This window comes from Acomys minous (genome assembly GCF_964271855.1).
Source record: "Acomys minous genome assembly, chromosome: 17".
Lineage (NCBI taxonomy): Eukaryota > Metazoa > Chordata > Mammalia > Rodentia > Muridae > Acomys > Acomys minous.
In genome coordinates, this window is record NC_140500.1 from 55,182,751 (window position 1) to 55,205,948 (window position 23,198).

General features: G+C 49.0%; 1 protein-coding gene across 1 annotated transcript in view; it reads right to left on the bottom strand.

Annotated features, from left to right (window-relative positions):
- RUVBL1 (RuvB like AAA ATPase 1) overlaps positions 1-19,702 on the bottom strand; it is a 33,094-nt gene extending 13,392 nt beyond the window's left edge. Inside the window, exons 1-5 of the mRNA XM_084765528.1 lie at positions 19,457-19,702; positions 17,078-17,164; positions 10,053-10,185; positions 2,246-2,397; positions 60-149 (exon numbers count right to left, since the gene is read on the bottom strand). Coding sequence (XP_084621654.1) covers positions 60-149; positions 2,246-2,397; positions 10,053-10,185; positions 17,078-17,164; positions 19,457-19,597 — 603 coding nt within the window. The 5' untranslated portion in view covers positions 19,598-19,702. The remainder of the gene's footprint in view (positions 1-59; positions 150-2,245; positions 2,398-10,052; positions 10,186-17,077; positions 17,165-19,456) is intronic.
- Positions 19,703-23,198: the final 3,496 nt, after the last annotated feature.

The window sequence follows — 23,198 nt, forward strand, 5'->3', positions numbered from 1 at the left end:
CCCGGTCTCCCCAGGACACACAAATCAGGCATCGTGCTTTGTCCCAAGAAGGACGTTACCTTCACAGCTCCACTGTTTGCTTCGATGTAAATCACATCTCCAGCCTCTACTCGTTCTTTCTGCAAACTTTCAAAAATACTGGGGTCCAGCTGAAAAACACCAGGGTAACTCAGAAGCGCAAGGCATGTTGACTTCCTCCTAACATGCTGCAAAGTGCCCCTCTATGGGATATCCAGAGGGGCAGCAACCACACAGAGCATCCATCAGTGGGGAGCGTGAAAGCGAGAGCATGTCCGACTGGGACAAGGGTGAATAGCCCAGCGAGAGGAGGAGGGCAAGTGGGCCTACAAGCCAGCCACAGTGTACCAGGACACCTCTTAGCTTCAGAGGCCACAAAGGAGAGAGGGACCTTAAATGTGGCTCTACCTGCCTTAATATGGATGATGCTGACCACAGAACCAACAGCCCTATTGTCCCTCTGTATTCAGCTGTCCTGTGCTCTTCCTCCCCTCCCCTTCCCTTCCCTCCCCTCATGAAGCCCTGGACCTTTTTATCACAGAACTTGCCAGTACCTGCTTACCAGGCTGGTGTTCTGTGGGCTCACAATTCTAGAGCCTCATTTCCTCACTTACTAAACAGCACCGAGACACAAGCATGGATGCATAAAATAAAAAAATGAGACATAAGCTAGGACTCTCCTGGGCTCAGTCAAGTGCCAGTGCTCAGGGCCTGCTGATGGACACAGACATACTGGCAAGAAGCACAGGTCTGCTGCTTTCCTGCGCTCCCCAGACTCATGCCCATGGCTACTGACATTCTAGAACAGTGTGGGTTTTTGGGTTATGTTTGTTTGTTTGTTTTTCAAGACAGGGTTTCTCTGTGTATCCTCCTGGACTCACTTTATAGACCAGGCTAGTAGCATCGAACTCATAGCAAGCCACCTGCCTCTGACACCCCGAGTGTTGGGATTACAGGCGTGCACCACTGCACCCAGCTCAAGTGTTTTTTATACTGGTAATTTCCCCAATGACTGGGCTCAAGTTTGACCAGTGAAAGGTACTGCCTCCCACTAGACACCCCATAGCCCAGAATGAATCCTGAGCACTGGGTGCAACAGGGATCTGCACAGGCAAGCTCCTGGCATGAAGAGCCTGCTAGGAAAAAGAGAAATGGCTCTTTGAAGAAGTGACATTTTTATGCTCTCCATAAAACAGTGACCAAGAAACAACCTCACAGAACCAGAAAAAAAATCAGAGTGGAGTAAAGACAGAAATTACGCAGTTGATCTAGCAAATCGGATGAGAAGCTGAGTCCTGAGAGCTCAAATGACGCCTGGGCTTATAGAGCAAGCTGCAAGGCAAAGGGCACAGCGGCTGAGGGAAGGGCTGGCCCTGCCGCGCACCCCGGTGGGCTACTGCAGGCTAGCTGGCCTCTATGAGCAGCGGCCTACTTCCCTAAGACAGGGGGCTTTGGTGTGTGTACACATGACAGTACATGAAGCATCCAGTGAGGCTGTCAGCTCTAGGCCAAGCACACTCAAGGGGGTTGTGAGGACATGTACTCGTCATCGTGGCGATAATTAATGCAGAGCTACAATAGACATGAATGTCCACCGCTCACTGTGGAGCTAACACTACAAATTTCATCCCCAGGACTATTGTGAGATAAGCAGCTAGCACTCCCAGTTAACAGACAGCGGCTCAGAGACCGTATCACTTGCCTGTGTGGAAGAAACCAAGCTAAGAGTTAAACAAAGCTCAGGATCCCCTTTGACTTGAAGTCTATGCTCTGATCCCAACACCCTGGCCCGTGTCCTAAAGACTGACCGGATGATCCTCAAGGGTCAGACACAAAGGCCCACGGCAGGCCTCGAGCTTTAACGCGCCAAAGCGCGTCAGGAGCTGCTGTCAGGATCTTGTGCCTTCTGACCTGTCTGCTCCACAACTCCGACAGACCCCTCTAGGTGCTGCCTTCTGTGTGCATCGGATGACTGTCACCTTGGATACAGAGTATGCTATGACTATGAGATGGCAGAGGCAGGCTCCTCACTCAGCCATCATCTCATTCTAATGTACACCTGTGCTTTTCTAGGAAGAGAAGCAGCAGCTGCAGCCGCTCAATCTTCCAGGGCCAGATCCTGCTCCACCACTTAGTACCCTCCACAGCCACCGTGCACAGAACCCAGAACAGCTTCCCTGAGAGCCGCACAGCACCAGGAAGTTAAGGTAAGAGCCCACACACTCACCTTCAGCTGTTTGGTTCCTTTGGCAGTCTTGAGGCCTATGATCACATGGCTGATAGTTTTGCCGTACCCACCCATGGGGTTCTCTGTCTCACAGGGGGTCAGCTCTGTCACCTCCCCTTCATAAACCTCCTTGGTCTCCTTTATCCGCAGCCCTGGAACAGACGGCAAATGGGCCACGAGATGTAGAACCATTACTCAGATGCCACCTTTTTCTTACACACCTACACCCCAAAACTCTCAGCCACGAACACTGATGACAAACCAGCTTTAACACCACAAGCAAAGGATGTCAATGTTGACAGAAAGCAGCAGAAACACAAATGCGAACTGGGGGTGCTGTGGAGTGAAGAAGAGAGATCTGATTGCTCAACCTTACGGATTTATTTTGGCTGGGCGTGGTGGCGCACGCCTGCAATCCCTGCAATCCCAGCACTCGGGAGGCAGAGGCAGGTGGATCAATGTGAGTTCGAGGCCAGCCTGATCTACAAAGTGAGCTCAGGACAGCCAAGATAACACAGCGAAATCCTGTCCCAAAAAACCGAAACAAACAAACAAACAAACAACTTACTTTGTTTTAATTATGCGTGTTCATGTTTATTTGTGTGGAAATGTGTTTATGAGTGCAGGTGCCTGCACAGGCTAAAGGCCAGTGGATGCCCTAGAACTGGGTTCCAGGCAGCTGTGAGCCACCCAGCGTGAGTGTGGGGTGATGAACCTCAGGGCTTCTGCAAGAGTAACATGTGACAGAGCTAGCCCCCTGGTCCTTGATTTCAATTTCAACTCTTTTTTTTTTTTTAAACATTCCTTTATTTTGTGTGTGACTACACGTGTGTAGGTACAGGAGTATATGTGTGGAGGTCAGAGAACAAGTTGTCAGTGTTTTCTCCCTCTCCACTGTGTGGATTCTGGGAGTTGAATGAAAGTAACTAGGCATGTACCTTTAACTACTCAACTATCCTACCCACCCTGGACCGCAAACGGTGAAAGAAAAAGATCAATTTCTACTTCCGATGACCATACATATGCCATAGTGTATGCATATGCAAACACTCTCAAACATATGTGCGCGCACACACACACACACACACACACACACACGCATACATACACACACAAATGTTTTTAAAAATGTAAACAGAGTCTGCAAATGCTTCAAAATAATCTTTCTTTCTTTCTTTTTTTTTCTTTTCTTTTTTTTTCCACCCCCAAGACAGGGTTTCTCTGTGTAGCCTTGACTGTCTTGGACTCATTTGAGACCAAGCTGGCCTCAAACTCAGAGATCTGCCTGCCTAACTGCTGGGATTACAGGTTACTGGCCACTTCAAAATAATCTTGAAGTGGACTGATGAAGCCTTATGCCACTCTAACTGTGAGCTGAAGCTGGTGACGGCATACTTGATGACTTTTGTACATTTTCCATGGTGAATTAAAAAAACAAAACAAACAAACAAACAAAAACAGACACTACTCCCCAATCTCCACACAGAACACGGCATGTGATAGCAAGGGCTCATCTCTGAAAAGCTGCAGTACAGTCTGTGTTCTGCTGGTGGGAATGTAACGGCTACAGCCTACCATCCTTAGCTGCAAGGCCAGAAGCATGGCACAGGCAACGACCACTACAGCATCACTTACAACCGCCAAACAGTGTAGCAACAGAAGAGAAAAATGAAGTCACGGTGCGCTCACCCAAGGGAATCCCTGCCACCTAGCAGTGGAAAGGTTAGTGGTTACCTGCAACAGTGTAGAAGAATCTTACACGGAGAAGACTGGGAAAGGCACCATCAGGGCAAAAGGAAATAAACGTGAAATTCAAAAGCAGGTGTGACTTCTCTACATTGTGACAAGTCAAGACTGTCGCTTATGTGGAAAGGGACAGCGACAAGAAGACACAAAGGGCACTTGGGCTTCTGGCAGCAGCATCGTTTTTATACTGGCTGGTCTCAAGAGTCTTGAGAACATGGGTGTTTTGTGCATTTTTCTGCACATTAGCACAAAATAACGAAGTCCATTGAAAAGGTAAAGTGTACGTGATCAGGGCTGTGAGCCTGGTGAGGAAAGAGCACAGATGCTGCTGGGGACCCTGCTCTGATCCTCTGTAGGCGCTGTGGTCATGGTTCTCACCTCCAGACCTGCTGAAGGGGCACCGCCATCCCTCAGCCCGGCGTACCACATCATCTGCTCCAAATGGCAGGGGCTGGGAGCCATCAGCAGCAGTTTAACTCTGCAGACGATCCTAAAGTTAGGCTGGGTAGAGCCCAATATAGAGCGTAAACAATGCCACTCTTCTTCCAGGAGTGGGCATGATGGCTGCTCCTGATCGCAGGATGCCAATGCCCAGCACTCAGCTACCTGCTCTGATATGGAAATGTCACAAGGCCACACTGGCAGGGTGCGAGCACTCTCTATCGCCTCCCCATCTCAAATGTGGCCATTACCTTATCATGGGCTCAGTGCCAGCTTTCTCCCAGACACCTAATCAGGACAGCCACTCCAGTAGTCCAGCTGAGGAGAACATTGCTCTCCCACCATCCATCCACCTGATAGCCTACAAATGGAGGCCTTGGAACAGCCCCAAGCAAGGGGCACACTGTCGCTTTATTTACCAAATTCCTAACCTCCTGAGTATTGAGAACAGAACGCTTCGAGCAGAATGCATCAGAGGATTGTGACAACCCAGAAACCGTCCTTCTGAGTAAGCTTACAACAAACCTTACACATCCCCTGAGAGCAGTTCCCTTGACTGCAACCCAAAATCCCTGCAGGAGGGGCAAGGGCTGCCCATCGCTCACTGGTGCCTCTATTTGTGAGCTGCCGCTCTGTGCTGACAAGCAGGCAGGGGTGTGGGTGACAGACAATGAGACCTGCTGTTTGCTAGGAGAAAGGCCGAGCGGTGCTATCTCTGGCAGAAATGACACAAATGACGGGTTTCATCTGCTGGCTCAGGTTTCTGAACCCCTGACAGGGACCTTCATCACATCAAGGAAATAGCACAGACTCCTGGCTTTTCATTTCTGGTCAGTTTACAGTTTCCTCCCCACCCCCTCTGCCAACCTCACCAGAATTCAAAGGCACAGGGCAGGGAGACGAGCAGGCCTCCTTTCTGAAGACAGTCGATGGCCTGCCCTTTTATTCTGTGCAAGGATGGAGAAACCTCTCTTCACCTTGCTCCCATCAAGAGATGGGCAACTCCTCCTCCGTCAGAAACTGCAAACCACAGCCAGGCGCTAAGGTGATCCATCTGTACTTTTCATGTTTCAAAGCAGTAAAGTTATACAAATGCACACGCCTACCTGAGGCTCAGGGCTTTGTTTTTGTTTTTAAACTTTGTCAATGTCATTAAAACATTTTAAGATAAATTTTTAAAATTTAAAACCGTTCATATGTTTAAAACAAATGTAGTAACTTGCTAATGAAATAATTAATGAGTTAAAGGAAACCATAGGCAGCTGGATGTGGGAAAGGCCTGCAATCCCAGCACTAGGAAAGCGGATGCAGGACTGAGGTCATGGCCAGGAAGGCTACAAAGTGAGGCCCTGTCTCAAGAGCCAATAGAAAAACAGAAGGGAGGGAAAAGGAAGAGAGAATGTAGTAGCACATCACGGAAAAAGGAAAACGAAAACAACTGCACAAATTGCCAGGCCGTGGCAAGGCAGGCCACCTTCAATCCAACTGGAGCAAAGTGGCAACACAGCGAGAGCCTGTGTAAAAATTAAAGGAGCAGGGAGAAAAATGGGGAAGGAATACAAAGAAAGAAAGGAAAACACAAAACCAAGACCGAAAAAGAACAAAAAGTAGTTCTCAGGAGGATGTCCAGCTCTGGAGCCCATGAACCATGTCTGCTGCTGTCCCATGCCATCATGGAGCCCAGGAACACACTACACCCATGATCCATGTCTGCTGCTGTCCCACGCCATCACGGAGCTCAGGAACACACTACACCCATGAACCATGTCTGCTGCTGTCCCACGCCATCACAGAGCCCAGGAACACACTACACCCATGAACCAAGTCTGCTGCTGTCCCACGCCATCACAGAGCCCAGGAACACACTACACCCATGAACCATGTCTGCTGCTGTCCCACGCCATCACAGAGCCCAGGAACACACTACATCCAACAACATGGGCTGAAGCTGACGAACACGCCCAGCACTGAGACAAAGTGAGTCAGCACAGTGCACAGCATAGCTGAATGCAAGAGTCAGACCAGGTTACGCCGATCAACAAACACTACAGTCTCAGCTGTCAGTCACCAAGGCCTCACCAAGCAGGGAGCAGATGGGGACCAGGGGGTGCTGGGGCATGCAGGTGCTGGCTCTGCTCTGGGCATGAGCTGAGGGGTAACTGCATCAGCTTCACTTCACAGCCCACTCGGGGTTTTACCATGCTGCTTAAAGAGAGCAGCACATTTCCAGTAAAAAGTATTTTGTAGGTTTTTGAAAGGTTTATTTATGTGGCTGTGTCTCTGTGTGCGGGGACTCACAAAGTGCAAGTGTCTGAAGCCACCAGAGGGCATCGGATGCCCCAGATCCAGAGTGACGGTGGATGTGGCTGAGTGTGAGGAAGCAGACTCCAGGCCCTCTAACGAGCAGCACGGGCTCCTAACCACGGAGCTGCCTCTTGGGCCCCTATTTTATAGTTATAAAAACTGTAAGCCAATGTCTCTGACTTAAAATGGCAACCACCCAGGGGCTGGGGTGCAGCCTAGTGAGTTCCATCCTAGTACCCCTCAAAAGACCTAAAAATGAGCAGTCTCATAGTGCAAGTAGAGACACGGCTTTCATTAAAGCCTTGATCTTCCTCAAGGTCTCCTGCTTCTCTCATGAACTGAAAACTTGAGGGAGCGCCCACGACATGCCAGACGTGGGCCACAAAGACTCCCACCTCCCTCTGAGTCCCCAGCAGAGGACGAACTCCACCATGCGCCTTCTCATACATCTCACCACCTCAAATGCAAACATAGACGAACTGCCCCTCTCTGTACCCACAACGAGCCTTCCTATAAACCCCAAGAACTGTACGGTAGGCCCCTCCTTAATCTAGTCACCCACCCCTTCCCACACCATCTCCTGCTCAGACCCAGTGGGTCTCCCTCTGGCACACCCCAGGGAAGGGGAGCTGCAGAGCTGCACTAGAGCCCATCTCACACTTGACTGCTCCAGCTTACACTCAGCAGGGTGGAGTCCTGGCCTGGCCTACAGCATCAGCCTAACTCAGCCTCTGCTTTACTACCTACCTCTATCGCTCCAGGATATTTCCTTAATACTTCTCTCATGAAAAAATAAAATATGGGGGCTGGAGAGATGGCTCAGAGGGTAAGAGCACTGGCTGTTCTTCCAAATGTCCTGAGTTCAATTCCCAGCAACCACATGGTGGCTCACAACCATCTATAATGAGATCTGGTGTCCTCTTCTGGAGAGCAGATGTACATGCAGGCAGAGCACTGTATACATAATAAATAAATAAATCTTTAAAAAAAAAAGAAAGAAAAAAATAAAATAAAAATTTTTAAGTAAAAAAGATGACTTTGGTGGTGCAGGTGTGTGTGTGTGTATGTGTAGGGGCTGGTGAGATGGCTCAACAGGCAAAGGGGATTTCTGTACTAGCAGCAACCTGATTCAATCCTAGAAATCCATGTAAAGGTAAAGAGAGAACCAAGTCTATAAAGTTGTTCTGATGTCCATTCGCATGCCACAGCATGTGTGCCTACACATACATCATATAACACCCATAATAATATTAAATACAATTTTTAAAGGCACTTTTAGCCACATATCGTTAATCCCAGCACTCAGAGGGCAGAGGCAGGCAGATCTCTGAGTTCAAGGCCATCCTGGTCTACAAAGCTAATTCCAGGACAGCCAGGTCTATACAGAGAAACCCTGTCTCGAAAAAAAACTTTAAAAAGGGGGGCGGACTTTTCTAGAAGCTAAGGAAGTGGCTCAATGGGTCAGAGTACTTGCTGTGCAAGGAGGAAGACTTCAGCACCCATGTTAAAAAGCTGGGCCCGTGGCACAAGCACCTGTAATCCCAGCACTAAGCGGGTGGGACAGATCAGAAAGCTCCCTGAGGGCTAATGGCCACCAGCCTAGCTCCAGGTTCAGCAAACCTGTCTGAAGAAAAGAGGACAGACTGACAGAACAGACAGGCATCCTCCTCCTCTGGTCTCTGCGCGCGCGCGCGCGCGCACACACACACACACACATACACACACACACACACACACACATACACATGCACGCACACGCACACACACACACACACATCCTCACACAGAGTTTGGCAGCCTGGTACTGGTGTCTCTGCCCACAACCCACTCTCAGCAGGTATGCCAAGAGGGATGCAGATGTTTCACAGACACCTGAGCATTCTCTAAGCAGCCTATTTTTGAACAAACAAACAAACAAACAAAAAACCCAAAACCAAAAATCAATCTAAATGTCCACCTTCACAAATGGGCTACCCAGAGTCCATGTTTCCATAGCAGTTTGCCAAACTGAGGATACCCCAACACTAGGCCAACAGAAGGCAGGCTTAAAGATGACTCTGGAAGTCCTACGGATGAGAGTTAGCTCAGGGGAGACCATTCTCTCCCACAGCCCAGGCTACAGAAGGCAGGCAGACCTGCGTTCCAACTAGCTCTGCCACTTACTAGTCACGCCACTAGCCAAGTCACTTAACTTTCTGAGACTGTTTGTCCAAACAACAAATGCAGACAGAGAAGTACAGCCAAGGGAATGAACAGGCGGGCACATATGAGATGCTGGAATCACCACTCTCAAAGCTTGGCCAGTCCCCAGTGTCCGTGCTGTGACAGGCCACAATTCCTTTAGCCCACCACTGAGGACCAGACACTATGACAGTTTAGCACACTATGAATAGCTTGAGTAAAACCTATTCAGTGGGCCTGGTAAAGGTGGCACATGCCTTTAATCCCAGCACTCAAGAGGCAGATGGATCTCTGACTTCAAGGCCAGCCTGGTCTACAGACAGAGTTCCAGGGCTACAGAGAAAAAACAAACAACCTATTCAATGGACAGCCACTCTGGAAAGCAAGACACAGGCACTAAGAAAACCTGAGGTGCATGTGTGCATGTTTGAAAAGATTTCTTTAGCCAGTGTGGTGGCACAATCCAGTCCTTGGGAGGTGGAGGCGGAGGCGGAGGCGGAGGCGGAGGCAGATAGATCACTGTAAGTTTGGAGCCAGCCTGGTCTACATAGCAAGTTCCAGGCCAAGCAAGATTACATAGTGAGATCCTGTCTCAAAAACCATTATATAGCCGGGCGTGGTGGCACACGCCTTTAATCCCAGCCCTCGGGAGGCAGAGGTAGGCGGATCGCTGTGAGTTCGAGGCCAGCCTGGTCTACAAAGTGAGTCCAGGACAGCCAAGGCTACACAGAGAGACCCTGTCTTGAAAAAGCAAAAAAAAAAAAAAAAAAAAAACCACTCTATAGCTACAACTCTCGCAGAAGAATCTGTGCTGAGATCCAGCCTGGAGTTTTGCATATGTACCCACAGACTCTGCCTCTAAGCCATCCTCTAACCCTGACTGCCATCTCTTTTCACCATGTGAAGAACCCAAGCGCCATAGCTAGGGTCCACACCTGCTCCACTGCTGAAGCACTTGGGTCAGAACACTGGGGTTTTGTCATTCCCTGCAAACATAACGGCCATGTGCTAAAGGAGAAACAGTTACAAACCCTGTCACATGGCATCTTCACAACCAAGAGGCTTCAAGGCATCTGGAGATGAAAGCCACTTTCCCACGCCCACACCCACCACCGGCCGCCCTCCCCATACTCACCGATGGCCCTGCGGAAGTTCTCCATCAGCACCTCTGTCTTCTTGATCTCAGTTGAGTATACTTCACTACCCACCATCGGGCAGAAAGGGACTTTACTGCCCAGCTCCTGAGCAATAGCCAGAGCCAGGGCTGTCTGCAGAGGACAAGGAGGGAAGACGCTGCTTTAGAGTTAAAAATTGTCATTCAGAGATGCAGGTTAAGAAAGCACCTTCCAGGAACAGCGCCGTCCCACCCTCTACCCTCACCGTGTCTGAGGGCCCCCGTGCATACCTCTGCCTGTCACACCCCAGCCTAGATCACCCTCATACTTCAAGGTATTCCCCAGTACTTCACAGGAACCCCACATCTAAGCCAAGGCTCCTGGCTTCCCCACTCTCCCATGGAGGGAGCGAAGATGGTTAAATACACAGCCCAAGTGCCACAGCCTAGAAATAGGCACATTGGAAGTGGCAGTGGCGTCTCAGAACAGGTTCTCGCCAGAAATAGCACCATCTTCTTGACTGTTCTCTCTCAACCTCAAACAAGCATCTGGCCTGTCTGCTCAGGCCACTGAGAGGCCGGAGACAAGCCTTTCTGTTTGTACCACACAGGCCAGCAGAAACCAGCACTGAAGGCAGGCATCACTTAATGTCCACTTTATGCTAAGTGGCCCACAAGAGAATGAAGCTTTAGGCGGACTTTTGTGACAGGAGTCGGTCCTAACACATCACATGAGCATGCTTTGTGAAGCACAAACGGCGGCTAGTAGCCCAGCTACAGGGGGCAGGGGTAAAGCAAGGCCAGACACAGCAGCAGAGATCTGGGTAAATATCTAGTATGAAAGGCAAATGCTTGCAAGCAATTGAGAGCACGGATGCCACAGCCTTTAAAGCTGCGACCTGAACACAGAGAACTCTGAGACAGCATTTATAAATGACCTGCCAAAGGTGCTTTTTACTCCTTTTAGTCCCTTTCAGTGATGGTTTCAAGACAGTAGAATCTGCCAGAAAATTAGCATATACTAAAGTGCATAAAGAAGTAGCCCATGAGACATAAACTGGATGGTAGTACTAACTCTGCGGCCATGCAGAGTAACCTCAGCCTGGGCAAATCTGGCGACCTAGGCAGTCAAGTGAAAGACTAAAGCACTAGGCTAGATCACAGGTAACAAACAAGCTGTTCACAAGCTGGTTCTATGTGCTTCTTGTTACCCTGTGGCAGCAGGTGCAGCCCCCTCAGTCTCAGCACCTGGGGACACACCTGCCACTGTCTTAGTCAGCCCAAGCACACACCTGACCTTGTGAGCCCAGAGCAGATAACAGTAACGCTGATACTCCAGGAGCCAGGGGAAGATGTCTGGATCCTGACAGACAGAATGCATTCTGACATGGACACCCGGTAGGGGCCAAGGGCCAGCTGTGTCCACCTTCTATCCTAATTCTGCCTGTTTCCTAGTCACCCTGCTGTCTCTTCCAAGTAGCTGCACAGACCTCAATTCCCCATGCTCGGCCTCAGACATCAAAGTGTGCCCTCACAGAATTCACTGGCCCCTTCCTCCTGGCCTAACTCAGAAGCGGCCATCTGTATGCTGGATTAGGCAGGGTAACGCTGGAGGGGCGTGCTTTACACTTCCCAGTTTCCCCTGGGTGAAGGCTCCTCCTAAAGGCCTGCTTAGCCCTCCTATCTACCACTGTAAATATCTCACAGACCTCTGGTGAGCTATCAACCTCATGGTCTAGTTTGTATTTGCCTGTTTGGGCTTGGGGGTTTGTTTTGTTGTTGGGGGTTTATTTGTTTTGTTTTATTGACAGGTAGAGTATGGTAGCAAATTACCATATAGCTGGCCTACCACTCACTACATAGTACTGGCTGGCTGGTACTCCTGCCTCAACTGCAGGCATGCACCCCCATGCCCAGGTCCTGGTTTGTATTTTATAGATTAAGAAACTGAAACACAGAGGTTACTCAAGGCCAGACAGTACTGCCAGGATGCAAACACTGTGCATAGCTCCCATTTTCCCTGTGTGTGTACACAAAGTGACTGCCATGCAGTCCACGAAGAAGCTGCTGCTGAAAGAGGGCCGAGCAGGTTTACTCCAGTCTCATCGGAACAGCTCCTTTTCTAAGGCCCAAGCACTAGTCTACTGTCAACAGTATGAGGTCTTCAGGAACAGAGCTGCACCGGTACAGTAAGGGCACCCGTCTCTCTGTGCATCGAAGCACTACAAATCTCTCCTCAGACAGCACATGCCTGCAAACTCATCACATCAGAAAAGCTTATGAAGTGAACCCAAGGGCTGGGTTAGTCACATTTCCTGGGAGGACACTGGCCTAGTATCACATAGGAACAAAGGACTTACATAGGAACATGATGCCAATGCCACAAAAACCCTTGGGACTCCACAAAGCACCTGGACACGCAAGAGCCATGAACAACTTCTGCCACGCAAGTCTGAAGAGTCTGTAGCTACTGACAACACGCAGACTAAAACAGAAATCCCTGAATAGAAACAGGACCACAAAAAGGAAGAAAAGATGAGCCACTGGGGAATCTACCTGAGGTACAAGGCACAAACTCCACTGGTCCTGCCAAGCTGCAAGTGAGGAAAAGCCCCCTGGCACACTCATCAACAATTGTGCTGGACCCAATAGTCCAGAAAACTAAAGAGTAGGCCTCCTCACTAACGTCTCCAGAAGCACAGTCTGAGGGGATGGAAAAAGCTTCCTAAATTTGCCAAACTCAATTCCACAAGGAAATAAAATTAGAATTTAAAAAAAAAAAAAAAAAAAAAAGGAGCTCTTTTTCCTAAACTAGGCACAGAATGTCCCCCTCAAGCCAGACTTTAAAGGGACAGGGGACTCATATTTTCTGGGGTAGGGGTAAGAGTCAGTTAGGCACCATAAGACAGCCATGAAATCTTCAGCAAAGCAACTACTCTGGATGCTTCAAAAAGGTCAGTGTTTCCAAGAGGTTGTGGTTCACACCTTTAATCCCAGCACTCAGGAGGCAGAGGCAGGCGAACCCCTGAGTTCGAGGCCAGCTTGGTCTACAGACTGAGTTCCAGGACAGCCAGGGTTACACAGAGAGACCCTGTCTTGGGAGGGGGAAAAAGTCAATGCTGGGCTGTGGAGATGGCTCAGGAGATACAGGCTCTACTGATGAGCTTCGCAACCCAACCTGGATCCCTGGAATCCACATGATGGAAGAAGAAAACGAACTCCTCAAAGTTATCCCCTGACTGCCACATGCATACCATGGCAGGCACAAAGTACTCACGCCCAAAACTAAGTAAATATAAGTTTTTTGATGCTATCAGCCAGGGAAAACAAAGGCGTAAGCCTTTAATCCCAGCACTCAGGAGGCAGAGGCGGGCGGATCACTGAGTTGGAGGCCAGCCTGGTCTACAGAGTGAGTTCCAGGACAGCCAAGGCTACCCAGAGAAGTCCTTGTCTCAGAGAGGGATGGAGAGAGGGAGGGAGAGAGGGAGAAAGGGAGGGAGGGAGGGAGGGAGGGAGGGCAGGCAAAGCAAAATGGTGGGGACAATAACTCTTCTAAATGAAAGAAATATAAAGAGACATACGAGTTACTGCTGGCTTCTGACTTTCTCTTTCTAGTGCCACTGAGCAGCCAGGTCCTGTGTGAGCATGCACCGCTGAGCCATATATACAGTGGGTAGTCTGAATTTTATAATAAAAGTGGAAAATTGAAGAACCTGAAAGCTCTCTTTTCTACATGTCATACATGTAGAAAATGACATGACTACATGTCATTGTATGTGCATACATGTGTGTATGTATGTATGTGTGTGTGTGTGTACGTATGTAGAGGCCAGAGGCTGACTCTGGGTATCATCTTCGGTCACTCTCTACCTTTTTAAAAATCTGTACACATGTGTTTGTATGTACACTACATGTATTCTCATGTCCAGAGGCCAAAGAGGGCATCCAAGCCCCTGGAGTTAGGGTCTCAGACATTGGTAAGGTACCCGATATGAGTGCTAGGACCCAAACTCAGTTCTCTGGAAGGTCAGCAAGTGCCCCAAACCAACGAGCCATCTCTCCAGGCCTCCCCCTTAAGTTCTGAGATAGATCTCTCAGAGTCAGCCTGACTGGCTGGGCCTCTTGTCCTTGTCTCCTCAGCCCTGGAATTAGAGGTAAGCGCTACCACCCAGACCCTCGTGCTTGTGTGACAAGTATACTTCCTACTGAGCCATCCCCTCAGCTGTTTGTCATTTTCATCTCTTTTTCATTTAAGAATCAAAAGAGAACAAAACGAAAATCAACTCTGTTATCTTCAAAAGCACAGAGGCACGTGCCTGTAATCCCAGCTACCTGAGAGGCTGAGACAAGAGAACAGAAAACCAAGGCCAGCCTGGGCTACACAAGGAGGTTTGACCACCCTAGGCAAGTCAGTGAGACCCTTTCCCAAAAGGGTAGCTCAGTGGTAGAGCACTTGCTAACGAGCACAAAGTCCTGGGCTCAACCGTCACCAACACAAAAGCAAAGCACACAGTTAAGTGACAAGTCAGCAGACGGGCTCCCCACACCTTCCCTGAAAGGCTATGCTCCTCAGACCAGTCTCTTCTTGGTTGCTCCTAATCCTTTTCGGGTGATTATTTTTTAACTTATAAAAGCTGAAAGAAGTCCAAACATAAACTGTACATTTGCTAATGCTCCAGAGAAGTCACATTAGAGGTAAGATGAAGATACTGTGGTATACAGCGGAGTGCCCCATTTTCAAATGGATCAGAGACAAAGAAACAGCAAATGTCGAAAAGCATAATCACCTCTCCAGGTGTAAGGCACAGACAAAGCCCACCATACTGTTCTCTCGGCCCTACTCCATGCACTTCTCCACTTTAGCTCCCCTGACACTGGGAGGCAGGATGATCCCTTACTCCCCGGAAGATGTTCAGTGTCATGTCTGGCCATTAGCACCTTAAAGTTGTGACAAACAAACAAACAAGCAAACTTTCAGAGGTTGCTAAATGTAGGTTGAAAATCCACATTCCAACTCTGAGTTGAACACAGGCAAAGGAAAGAGCTAAGGATGTTCCAGAACAGATCAGACTCATGCTGATGCTTAAGGAGGTCAAGAGGAGAAACAAAAACCTGCCTTGTGATGTGCATAATTAAGTGCTAAAGCCGAAAAAATCTCCAAAACATCCAGGTGGAAAAACAGAAATACTCATCATCAGACTTCTAAACAGAACAGAACAAACAGGGAAGAGACAGGGCTGAAGAAAACACCAACAGAACACTGTACCAGCAAAAGGATCTTTCAACACAAGGCCAAAGCCAGGCCTGGCAGTTCATGCCAGTAATCACAGCTCTCGGAGGATGAGGCAGGAAGATTTCTGACTGACAACAGCAGAGACATGCATTCTATCTTCAAATCTGAGGCCAGCTTGGGCTATAGGAGGCCATTCATGTCTCAAACAACAACCAACAACATCACCAAACAAGGACAACAGAGGCCTTTCCACTAACAAATCTATCAAAGAAAACTCCCAGCTAATGTACTTTAGGAAAACATCAGGACAGAGAGGGAAGGGAAGGGCATGAATAAGAAGACATGGTAGGCGCACGGCACATGCCATGGACAAGCTGGTGCTGCCTGTGGAGAGGCTGCTGAGCTCGCACTTGAAGGGTTTTAGCTGCTTACTAACCCATTTCTTCCTTCTACAGCAAGACACTTGTGATAAGACTCACCTTTGAGGTGGCACACACCTTTAATCTCTGCACTCATCAAGCAGGAGGTAAATCTCTGTGTTCAGGGCCAGCCTGGTCTACATATTGAGTTCTAGGACAGCCAGGGCTACAAAGTGAAGCCTAGTCTCAAAATAAAACACACCATCTATTTAACAGTTATGATTTCAGAGTAAGAATTCTTCTCTCACCACTGATTTAAGAACTGTTGGGGGGTGAGGAAGGGTGCAAGAACCTGTTTTTAAAACATACACAAGCCCAGATGCCTCTGTGGCCCCTGTGAAGAACAACTGAGTCTCAGACTAGGAACTCTGGTGGCTTTCAAGTATCCCACTAGCCAAGCACGGCCATGTTCACCTATAATCCTAGCAAGGGCAGGAGGAGCAGCAGTTCAAGGCCAGCCTTGGCCACATAGTTTGAGGCCAGCTTGGGATACTAAATAAAAATAAATAAGTTAAATTATATTTTAAAAAAGGAGGTGGGGAACAAGAAGATGCCTCAATGGGTAAAAGCACTTGTCACACAAGCATGACAACCTGAGTTTGGTTCCCAGACCCCACAACGGCAGGAAAGAACCAACTCCCATGCATGCCCTATGGCACACGCATGTCCAAGCACTGTCCACTCACAATCTCAGGATCCACTCACTGTGGATCCTGTGTCCTCTGCCTAGAAAGCCTTTGTCTTCCCTGCAAGGTCAATCCTCTCATCTTTTACAGGTTACACAGCAAGCGTCAGTCAGCCCTTCCAGCTTTCCCCGCGCACCGCGCTGCCTCCTGATGCAGCTCCAGCTGCACTGAAGACCGCCACGGCTCCTCGGCCAGCACTCAGCAGAGCCCCTTTGTTACTGTCATGACTCCTGGCTTTCTGACCTGCAGACGCCAAGCCTCTTGGAGATAAAAAAAGCATGCCACGTCTCTGTCCCTTACCACCTCTCACAGGACGCAATGATGGGTATGCAAGCACCCTCAAGGAGATCTAACTCTGAAGATTTCTATGAGACTCGGAGCAACAGAAAGGTATTTCCTAGCAAAGCCAAGCAGACTTGAAAGAGATAAAAGGAGCATTCCAGACACAATAAGACCCCCCACCCTCCAAGGCCTTTACTCTCTGCTCTGGAGATAGGCCCAGGTAATATTAATTTTAGAGCACAGATTTTATTGCTAAATTATATTACTGCACATTGGTTCTTTTTTTTTCACATTGGTTCTTAAAACCTTCATATAACCAGTCTAGCTAGACAGAGACTAGTTAAGACATAAATTCAACTGGGCTTAAACATCAGTATCATTCTCTTGGGCAGCTTAAAAATAGAGAGAGAGAAAATGAATGAATACCTTGCCAGTTCCAGGAGGCCCTGCCAACAAGACTGCTCTTCCAGCCATTTTCTTGCTTTTGATTAATTCTACTATGACGCCACATGCCTGCACACAACGGAAAGAAACAGTCAGTCAGTATTAAAACACCTCATGGGGGAAACAATGCAGTGCTTGGTCCATGCAGCTCAGACTCTTTCGACACTGCTGCTGTGGAGTGGAGTGGAGCAGTGGAGGTGAGGCAGCAAAGCCGCGTGCTCCAGCTCATGCTCACGCCACAGATCGATGCTGCGAAGAGAGAAGGACGAGGAGACAGTGAGTGGCTACGGAGAGCTGGGGACGTCTTTCTCATAACATTGTGTGTACTATTCAAAGGACCGGGCAGAAATCTACATTGAAGGCAAAAACCACAAACAGAAGCTTGGCGTGTCTAAGGGACAGTGTGCCGCACCAGCCAAAGCGTAGTGAAGAGAAGGGAAAGGGAGGGTGAGGCAGGCAGGGGCCTGCACAGACCCAGAACTTAAAATCCAAGCCGGGCATGGTGGCGCACACCTTTAATCCCAGCACTGCGGAGGCAGAGGCAGGTGGATCACTGAGAGTTCGAGGTCAGCCTGGTCTACCAGTCAGGGCTACACAGAGAAACCCTGTCTCAAAAAACAAAAACCAAGCAACCAAACAAAAAACCCAAAGGCAGCAGAGCTGTGCGTTCCAGGCCAGCTTGGCTACAGTGACTTTATCTAAACAAAAAGAGTATGCTATGACAACGGGAAGGGCTGGTGAGATGGCTTAGCGGGTAAAAGCATTTGTGGTGAGACCTGAAGAGCTGAGCTCAATCCCGGGATCCCACAGTGGAAGGAGGGACACTGTGACCGCTACCAAAGCACCACAGCAGCCACACGACTGACTGTACTGCATGTGCACACACAAGTAACAAATGACACTTAAAGAAATACCAGCTGACGAAGCCAGGGGTAGCGGCCTACGCCTTTAATCCTAGCACTCGAGAGGCAGAGGCAGGAGGATCTCTGTGAGTTTAAGGCCAGCCTGGCCTATAGAGCAAGTCCAGGACAGAGCCACACAGTAAGACCCTGTCTGGGAAACAAACAAACCAACCAAAATAAATACCAGCTAATATTAAAAGAATAGGAAGGGCCTTTGGAAGATCACTCAGTCTTACTTTTCAGATGGAGATGCTGAGGACCAGGGAGGGTGCTGGGTCAGTCATACAAGAACCCGCTGCAGAGACAGGTCCAGAGCACTCTGAAGTGTTCAAAACAACTTACTGTACACACAAGAAAGGCTTAGGGGTAAAGTGTGCAGATGTTGCAGTTTACTCCGAAATGGGACAGTAGACTGATATCTGAACAGGCGTACTATAAGGCATCACTGTAAGACATGAACTGTAGCTGGGGGTGGTGGCACACGCCTTTAATCCCAGCGCTTAGAAAGGCAGAGGCAGACAACGCTCTGTGAGTTCGAGGCCAGCCTGGTCTACAAAGTGAGTCCAGGACAACAAAGGCTACACAGAGAAACCCTGTCTCAAAAAACAAACAAACAAGAAAAAAAAAAGAAAAAGAAAGAAAGAAAAAGAGAAAGGAAAGAAAAGAAAAAAGATGTTAACTGTCAAATTTAGGCACACTGATATTTACTGTGCAAGCATTTTTGTTTTGTTTTGTTTTGTATGTCTAGAAAGCATCATACCAAAGAGAAAGTTATTAGATGAAATGAAATAACAAACAATGGCCTCAAAGCCACCTGGCAAATAGAAAGCATTCAACCTGCTTGCAAAAAAAGGTGCATGTGAGCTAGGGCCAAATGTTTCCCTTTTGGACGGATGATGCTCCAAGCAGAAACCAAGAGGCTGAGAGAGCAGTCCTCACCACATGTAAAGGACAAGTTTTTGTAGCTACTGAGCCTCTGTAGAGACCACAGTGGAGTGGGCTGAGGAGCAGCGATTTGAGGGGTGGGGGTGGAGAACGCCAGCTTCATCACTGCTGATCTGGCAGATGGATAGGTGGCCTGACCTTTCCACCTTTAATTTCTTCGTGTGCAAAACAGAAAGGATAAGAAACAAACAAAAAAAAACCTGGCGTGACCGCCAGTGATTTTAAGTAGACTGAACTGGAAAAGCTAAAAAGTGTTTGGACAGGGATTAGGCCAAACTGTCCCCCCCCCCCCCCATCACTCCACTTACCAGATAAGCTCCCAGGCCCAGAGAACCCACATCAACTCTAAAAAACTTAAGTCAATTCTATGCTTAACCCCACAGCCTTCCAACTACGTTTCCGGTGAGACCTAACTTGCGTGCTGTGACCCGCAAAGGATGCTCGTTAGTGTGAGCCTCACTGCTCTCACAGATCATGGGGGGTCTCGGTCCCGTGGCCCACGCCCCACGCCCACCTCTCTCGCGTTCTCCTGGCCCACGAGCCCCGAAGCCGCCTGCTTGGCCAGGCCGCTCTCGTCCAGCCCCAGCCCCTTCACGTGGCTGTGGGAGGCGATGCGCTGCGTCTTCGTGGTGCTCTTCACCTCCTCAATCTTCATCTTGCCGAGTGTCTGGAGCCACAACCGGCGTGGGGAAGTCGGAACCGCGGCACGCCAGGTGCCAGGGTTACCACGCGGCCGTTACCAGGCCGCGCTCCAGGGCCCGCCCTTACTAGCACGCCATTGGTGAAAGCGAAAAGGCTTCGCTTTCTAGTGGCTACAAGCTACGCCCGTCCGCGACCGCTCAGTTCCGCCCACCAACTTCCGTCTGTGTCACAGGTTGGATTCCCCCAGGGCAGGCGTTTCCTGCCCTGGCGGGTTAGGGACCCGCCAAATACTTAAGCACTATTAATGTTAACGGGAAGGTTTTATTATAAACCCCTCTTTTAACGTTTATTTTCCTTTAGACTAAGGTGTCTGTGCCAGGGTAAGTTGATTTCGTCACTGACAATTGTTAGACCTTTCCCAGGTGCCTGGCTGCCCTGAGAGAAGTATCAGCGAAGCAGCTGCGCAAACTTCTCCCATTCCACCAGATAATTTGGACACCCCAAGGATGCCCTGAGGAAGCTGCTCAGTCACCCACCGTTCCTGTTTTGCCAGAATACAGTAGATCCCGTATTCCAGCCAACACTGTTTCAAACACTTTATGCCATAATTTTGGTCATCACATTCCTAATGACCTTAAAAAAAAAAAAAAAAAAAAAAGATGGAGCCAGGCAATGGTGGTGCACGCCTTTAAACTCAGCACTCCGGGAGGCAGAGGCAGGTAGATCTTGAGTTTGAGGCCAACCTGGTCTACTGAGTGAGTTCCAGAACAGCCAAGGATACACAGAGAAACCCTGGCTCGTAGCTTTGGCTGGCCTAGAACTCAGAGACCCATCTGCCTCTGCCTCCTGTGTGAGTGCTGGGATTAAAGACGATGCCAGAATACTCTTAGCGGTCATTTCCTACAGACCGGAGTGGGTACAGACCTCCAGGTCCACCCAGCAAAAACAACCTGTGACTGATGAAAGCAGTCCTTCATTTGAATGACCAACTGTTTTGTTATTGGTGCAAATATGGTCGTTCGTTTTCACGATCCACTGTGCCATAGTGTAAAACTTAATGCTTTATTTGCATGAAGGGCTGTTCTAAGGACAGCAAACACTCTTGTTTGCCTTCCCCGACAACATTCTGGCTATCAAAACAGGTGTCCCTGGCTTTTCAGTCAGCCAAAGGACACACCTTCCTGTGCTGCCGTGTTCAGTGTTGTTGTGATTTTAGGCTTGTTATAAAAGACTTCTCATGAGCGATCTTTCCACCTCTATTCATAGTATTGTGAGCTGAGCTGGTAATATGAAGAAGACAAGTGGCTGCAGCAGTGAAGATGGTGATGACGGGGCAGGCAGAGGGTTCCAAGTGACTGGAGCAGAAACCAAAGGCAGAGATTGCCAGACAAGTTCCAGGGAGCCCTAAGGCTTTTTAAGTTATTATTTTATTTTATGTGTGTTTTGCCTACATGTGTAAGTGTACCATCCAGTGCTGGAGGAGCTCAGAAGAGGGCATCGGATCCCCTGGAATTGAAGCTACAGATGGTTGTGAGCTACCCATCGTATAGATACTGGGGATAGAAATTTTTATTATTTATTTGTTGGTTGGTTGGTTTTTAGAGACAGGATTTCTCCATGTAATATCCCTGGCTGTCCTGGAACTCTCTTTAAGGACCAGGCTGGCTTTGAACTCACAGCAGTCGGCCTGCCTCTACCTCCCCCTTCTGAGTGCTGGGATCAAAGGCGTGCGACGCTGCACCTACCACTGGGGATTGAGTTTGAGTCCTCTGGAAAAGAAGCTACTGCTTTTAACTGCTGACCCATCTTTCCAGCCCAGGGAGCTTCAAGTCTTAAGTGTCAAGATTTATAACATCAGCTCTGCCATGTTGAGATAGTAAGGGCAAGCTGAGGTGTTGGGAGTCAGACTGACTCAAGTTCAAGTCCCCATTAGGCCCTTTCCGGACTCCAACTTTGGCTAAGCAGTATTAGTACCCTCCCCCACCCTGGGCGGGGGCGCGGGGCTTTAAGTAGGAATACTAACAGTATATACGCTTAGATTTATGGTGAGGATGCTGAGAGCTCATGCTCTTGCCCGGGACGTGGAAGGCTTACCTCCAGGCACGGCAGGCAGTTATCCTGCCTCTGGCCCCCCCGCCCCCCCACCTCCACCCCCGCCCCGCGTAAGCATCTTTTCCTTTCCAGTCTTGACCCAGCCCCTCATAGCGCTCCTTATTTTTGGAGTTCTTGCCCCAGCTGTTTGAAAGCCTGAAGGCTTTCATCCTTAGGATGGGGTGGGGGTGGGGGCGTCGGGGACGAGGGGTGGGGAGTGGTGGTGGGGTGGGGATCGCTAGTGTTCAGGCTTTTTCCCCGCCCCTTCCTTTCCGCAGCCCTCCCCACAGTCTCTTCTCATTCTCCGTGCACTTCACCAAACTGCGAGCTCTGTTGGGGGCAACCACATCTAAGCTGGAATTGGCTTAATGAATATCCAATTAAAATTTGTTGAATTTAAAAAAAAAAGATTTATAACATCAGACATTGTAAGAGTTGATGGTCCCACCACTTGACCCTTTTAGAAGCCACAACGCTGCAAGCATTGCTCCCTGCTAGAAGCTGTGAATAATAACTGTTGCTATGTACAGGGGCCACAGGTAGTTAAAACCAACAGCAATGAGCTGCCAACCTGAGCCTCTGCATGTCTAAACATCTGGCTTCTAAAGCCTGGAGTCACAGGCCCTGAAGGCACAAGCCTTTGGCTCTGCCTATCCAGCCCCTGGCCTGTGGCACTCAAGACTGCCAGCACTGAAGAACGTGTCACATACCCAGGATTTCTATCTGAGCAGAGTAGAAGGACTCAGCCTTCTTATTGGTTATGGTAGGGTCACTTCCCAGCACCATAAAACAAAACAAAACAAAACAAAACAAAACAAAACACCTACAGGCTGAAGAAATCCAAAGACTGGCCCAGGACACACAACAATCAGAACTGGAACTCCATCGAAGACTTCAGGCTTGAAATCCTGTTTCGTATTCATCCAATCCCACAACTCAGGGGAGACAGTAATCCAGAAAATACCTCTCTCAGGTCCCATAGCAATATTGGTTACCTGCACATCTCTGCTTCCATCCAGTCAACAAGCAACAAGGTGTTTGAATGCTTGGCCCATAGGGACTGGCACTACTAGGAAGTGTGGTCTTGTTGGAGTAAGTGTGGCCTTGCTAGAGGAAGTGTGTCACTGAGGGAGTGGGTTTTGAGGTCCCAGAAGCTCAAGTCAGTGCTCTGCCAGCTGCCTGTGGATCAAGAGGTAGAGCTCTCACTACCTCTCCCTCACCATGTCTGCCTGCATGCTACCATGCTTTCCACCATGATGATAATGGCCTAACCCTCTGAATGTAAGCCAGACCTAATATCTTCCTTTGTGAGAGTTGCTGTGGTCATGGGGTCTCTTCACAGCACTAGAGCAATGGGCCTACAAGGAGTTGGAAAACATGCAACAAATGTTCAGGGACAGATTCCCTAGCGGTGTGCAAGGCCAGAGTGGGCGCCAGGAGCAGCGTGCAGAGCCTGGGAGGGAAGGTGTCTGTGTGACTGACAGCTGTGACTCTCTCCAAAACAGAAGACACAGCACCATCTT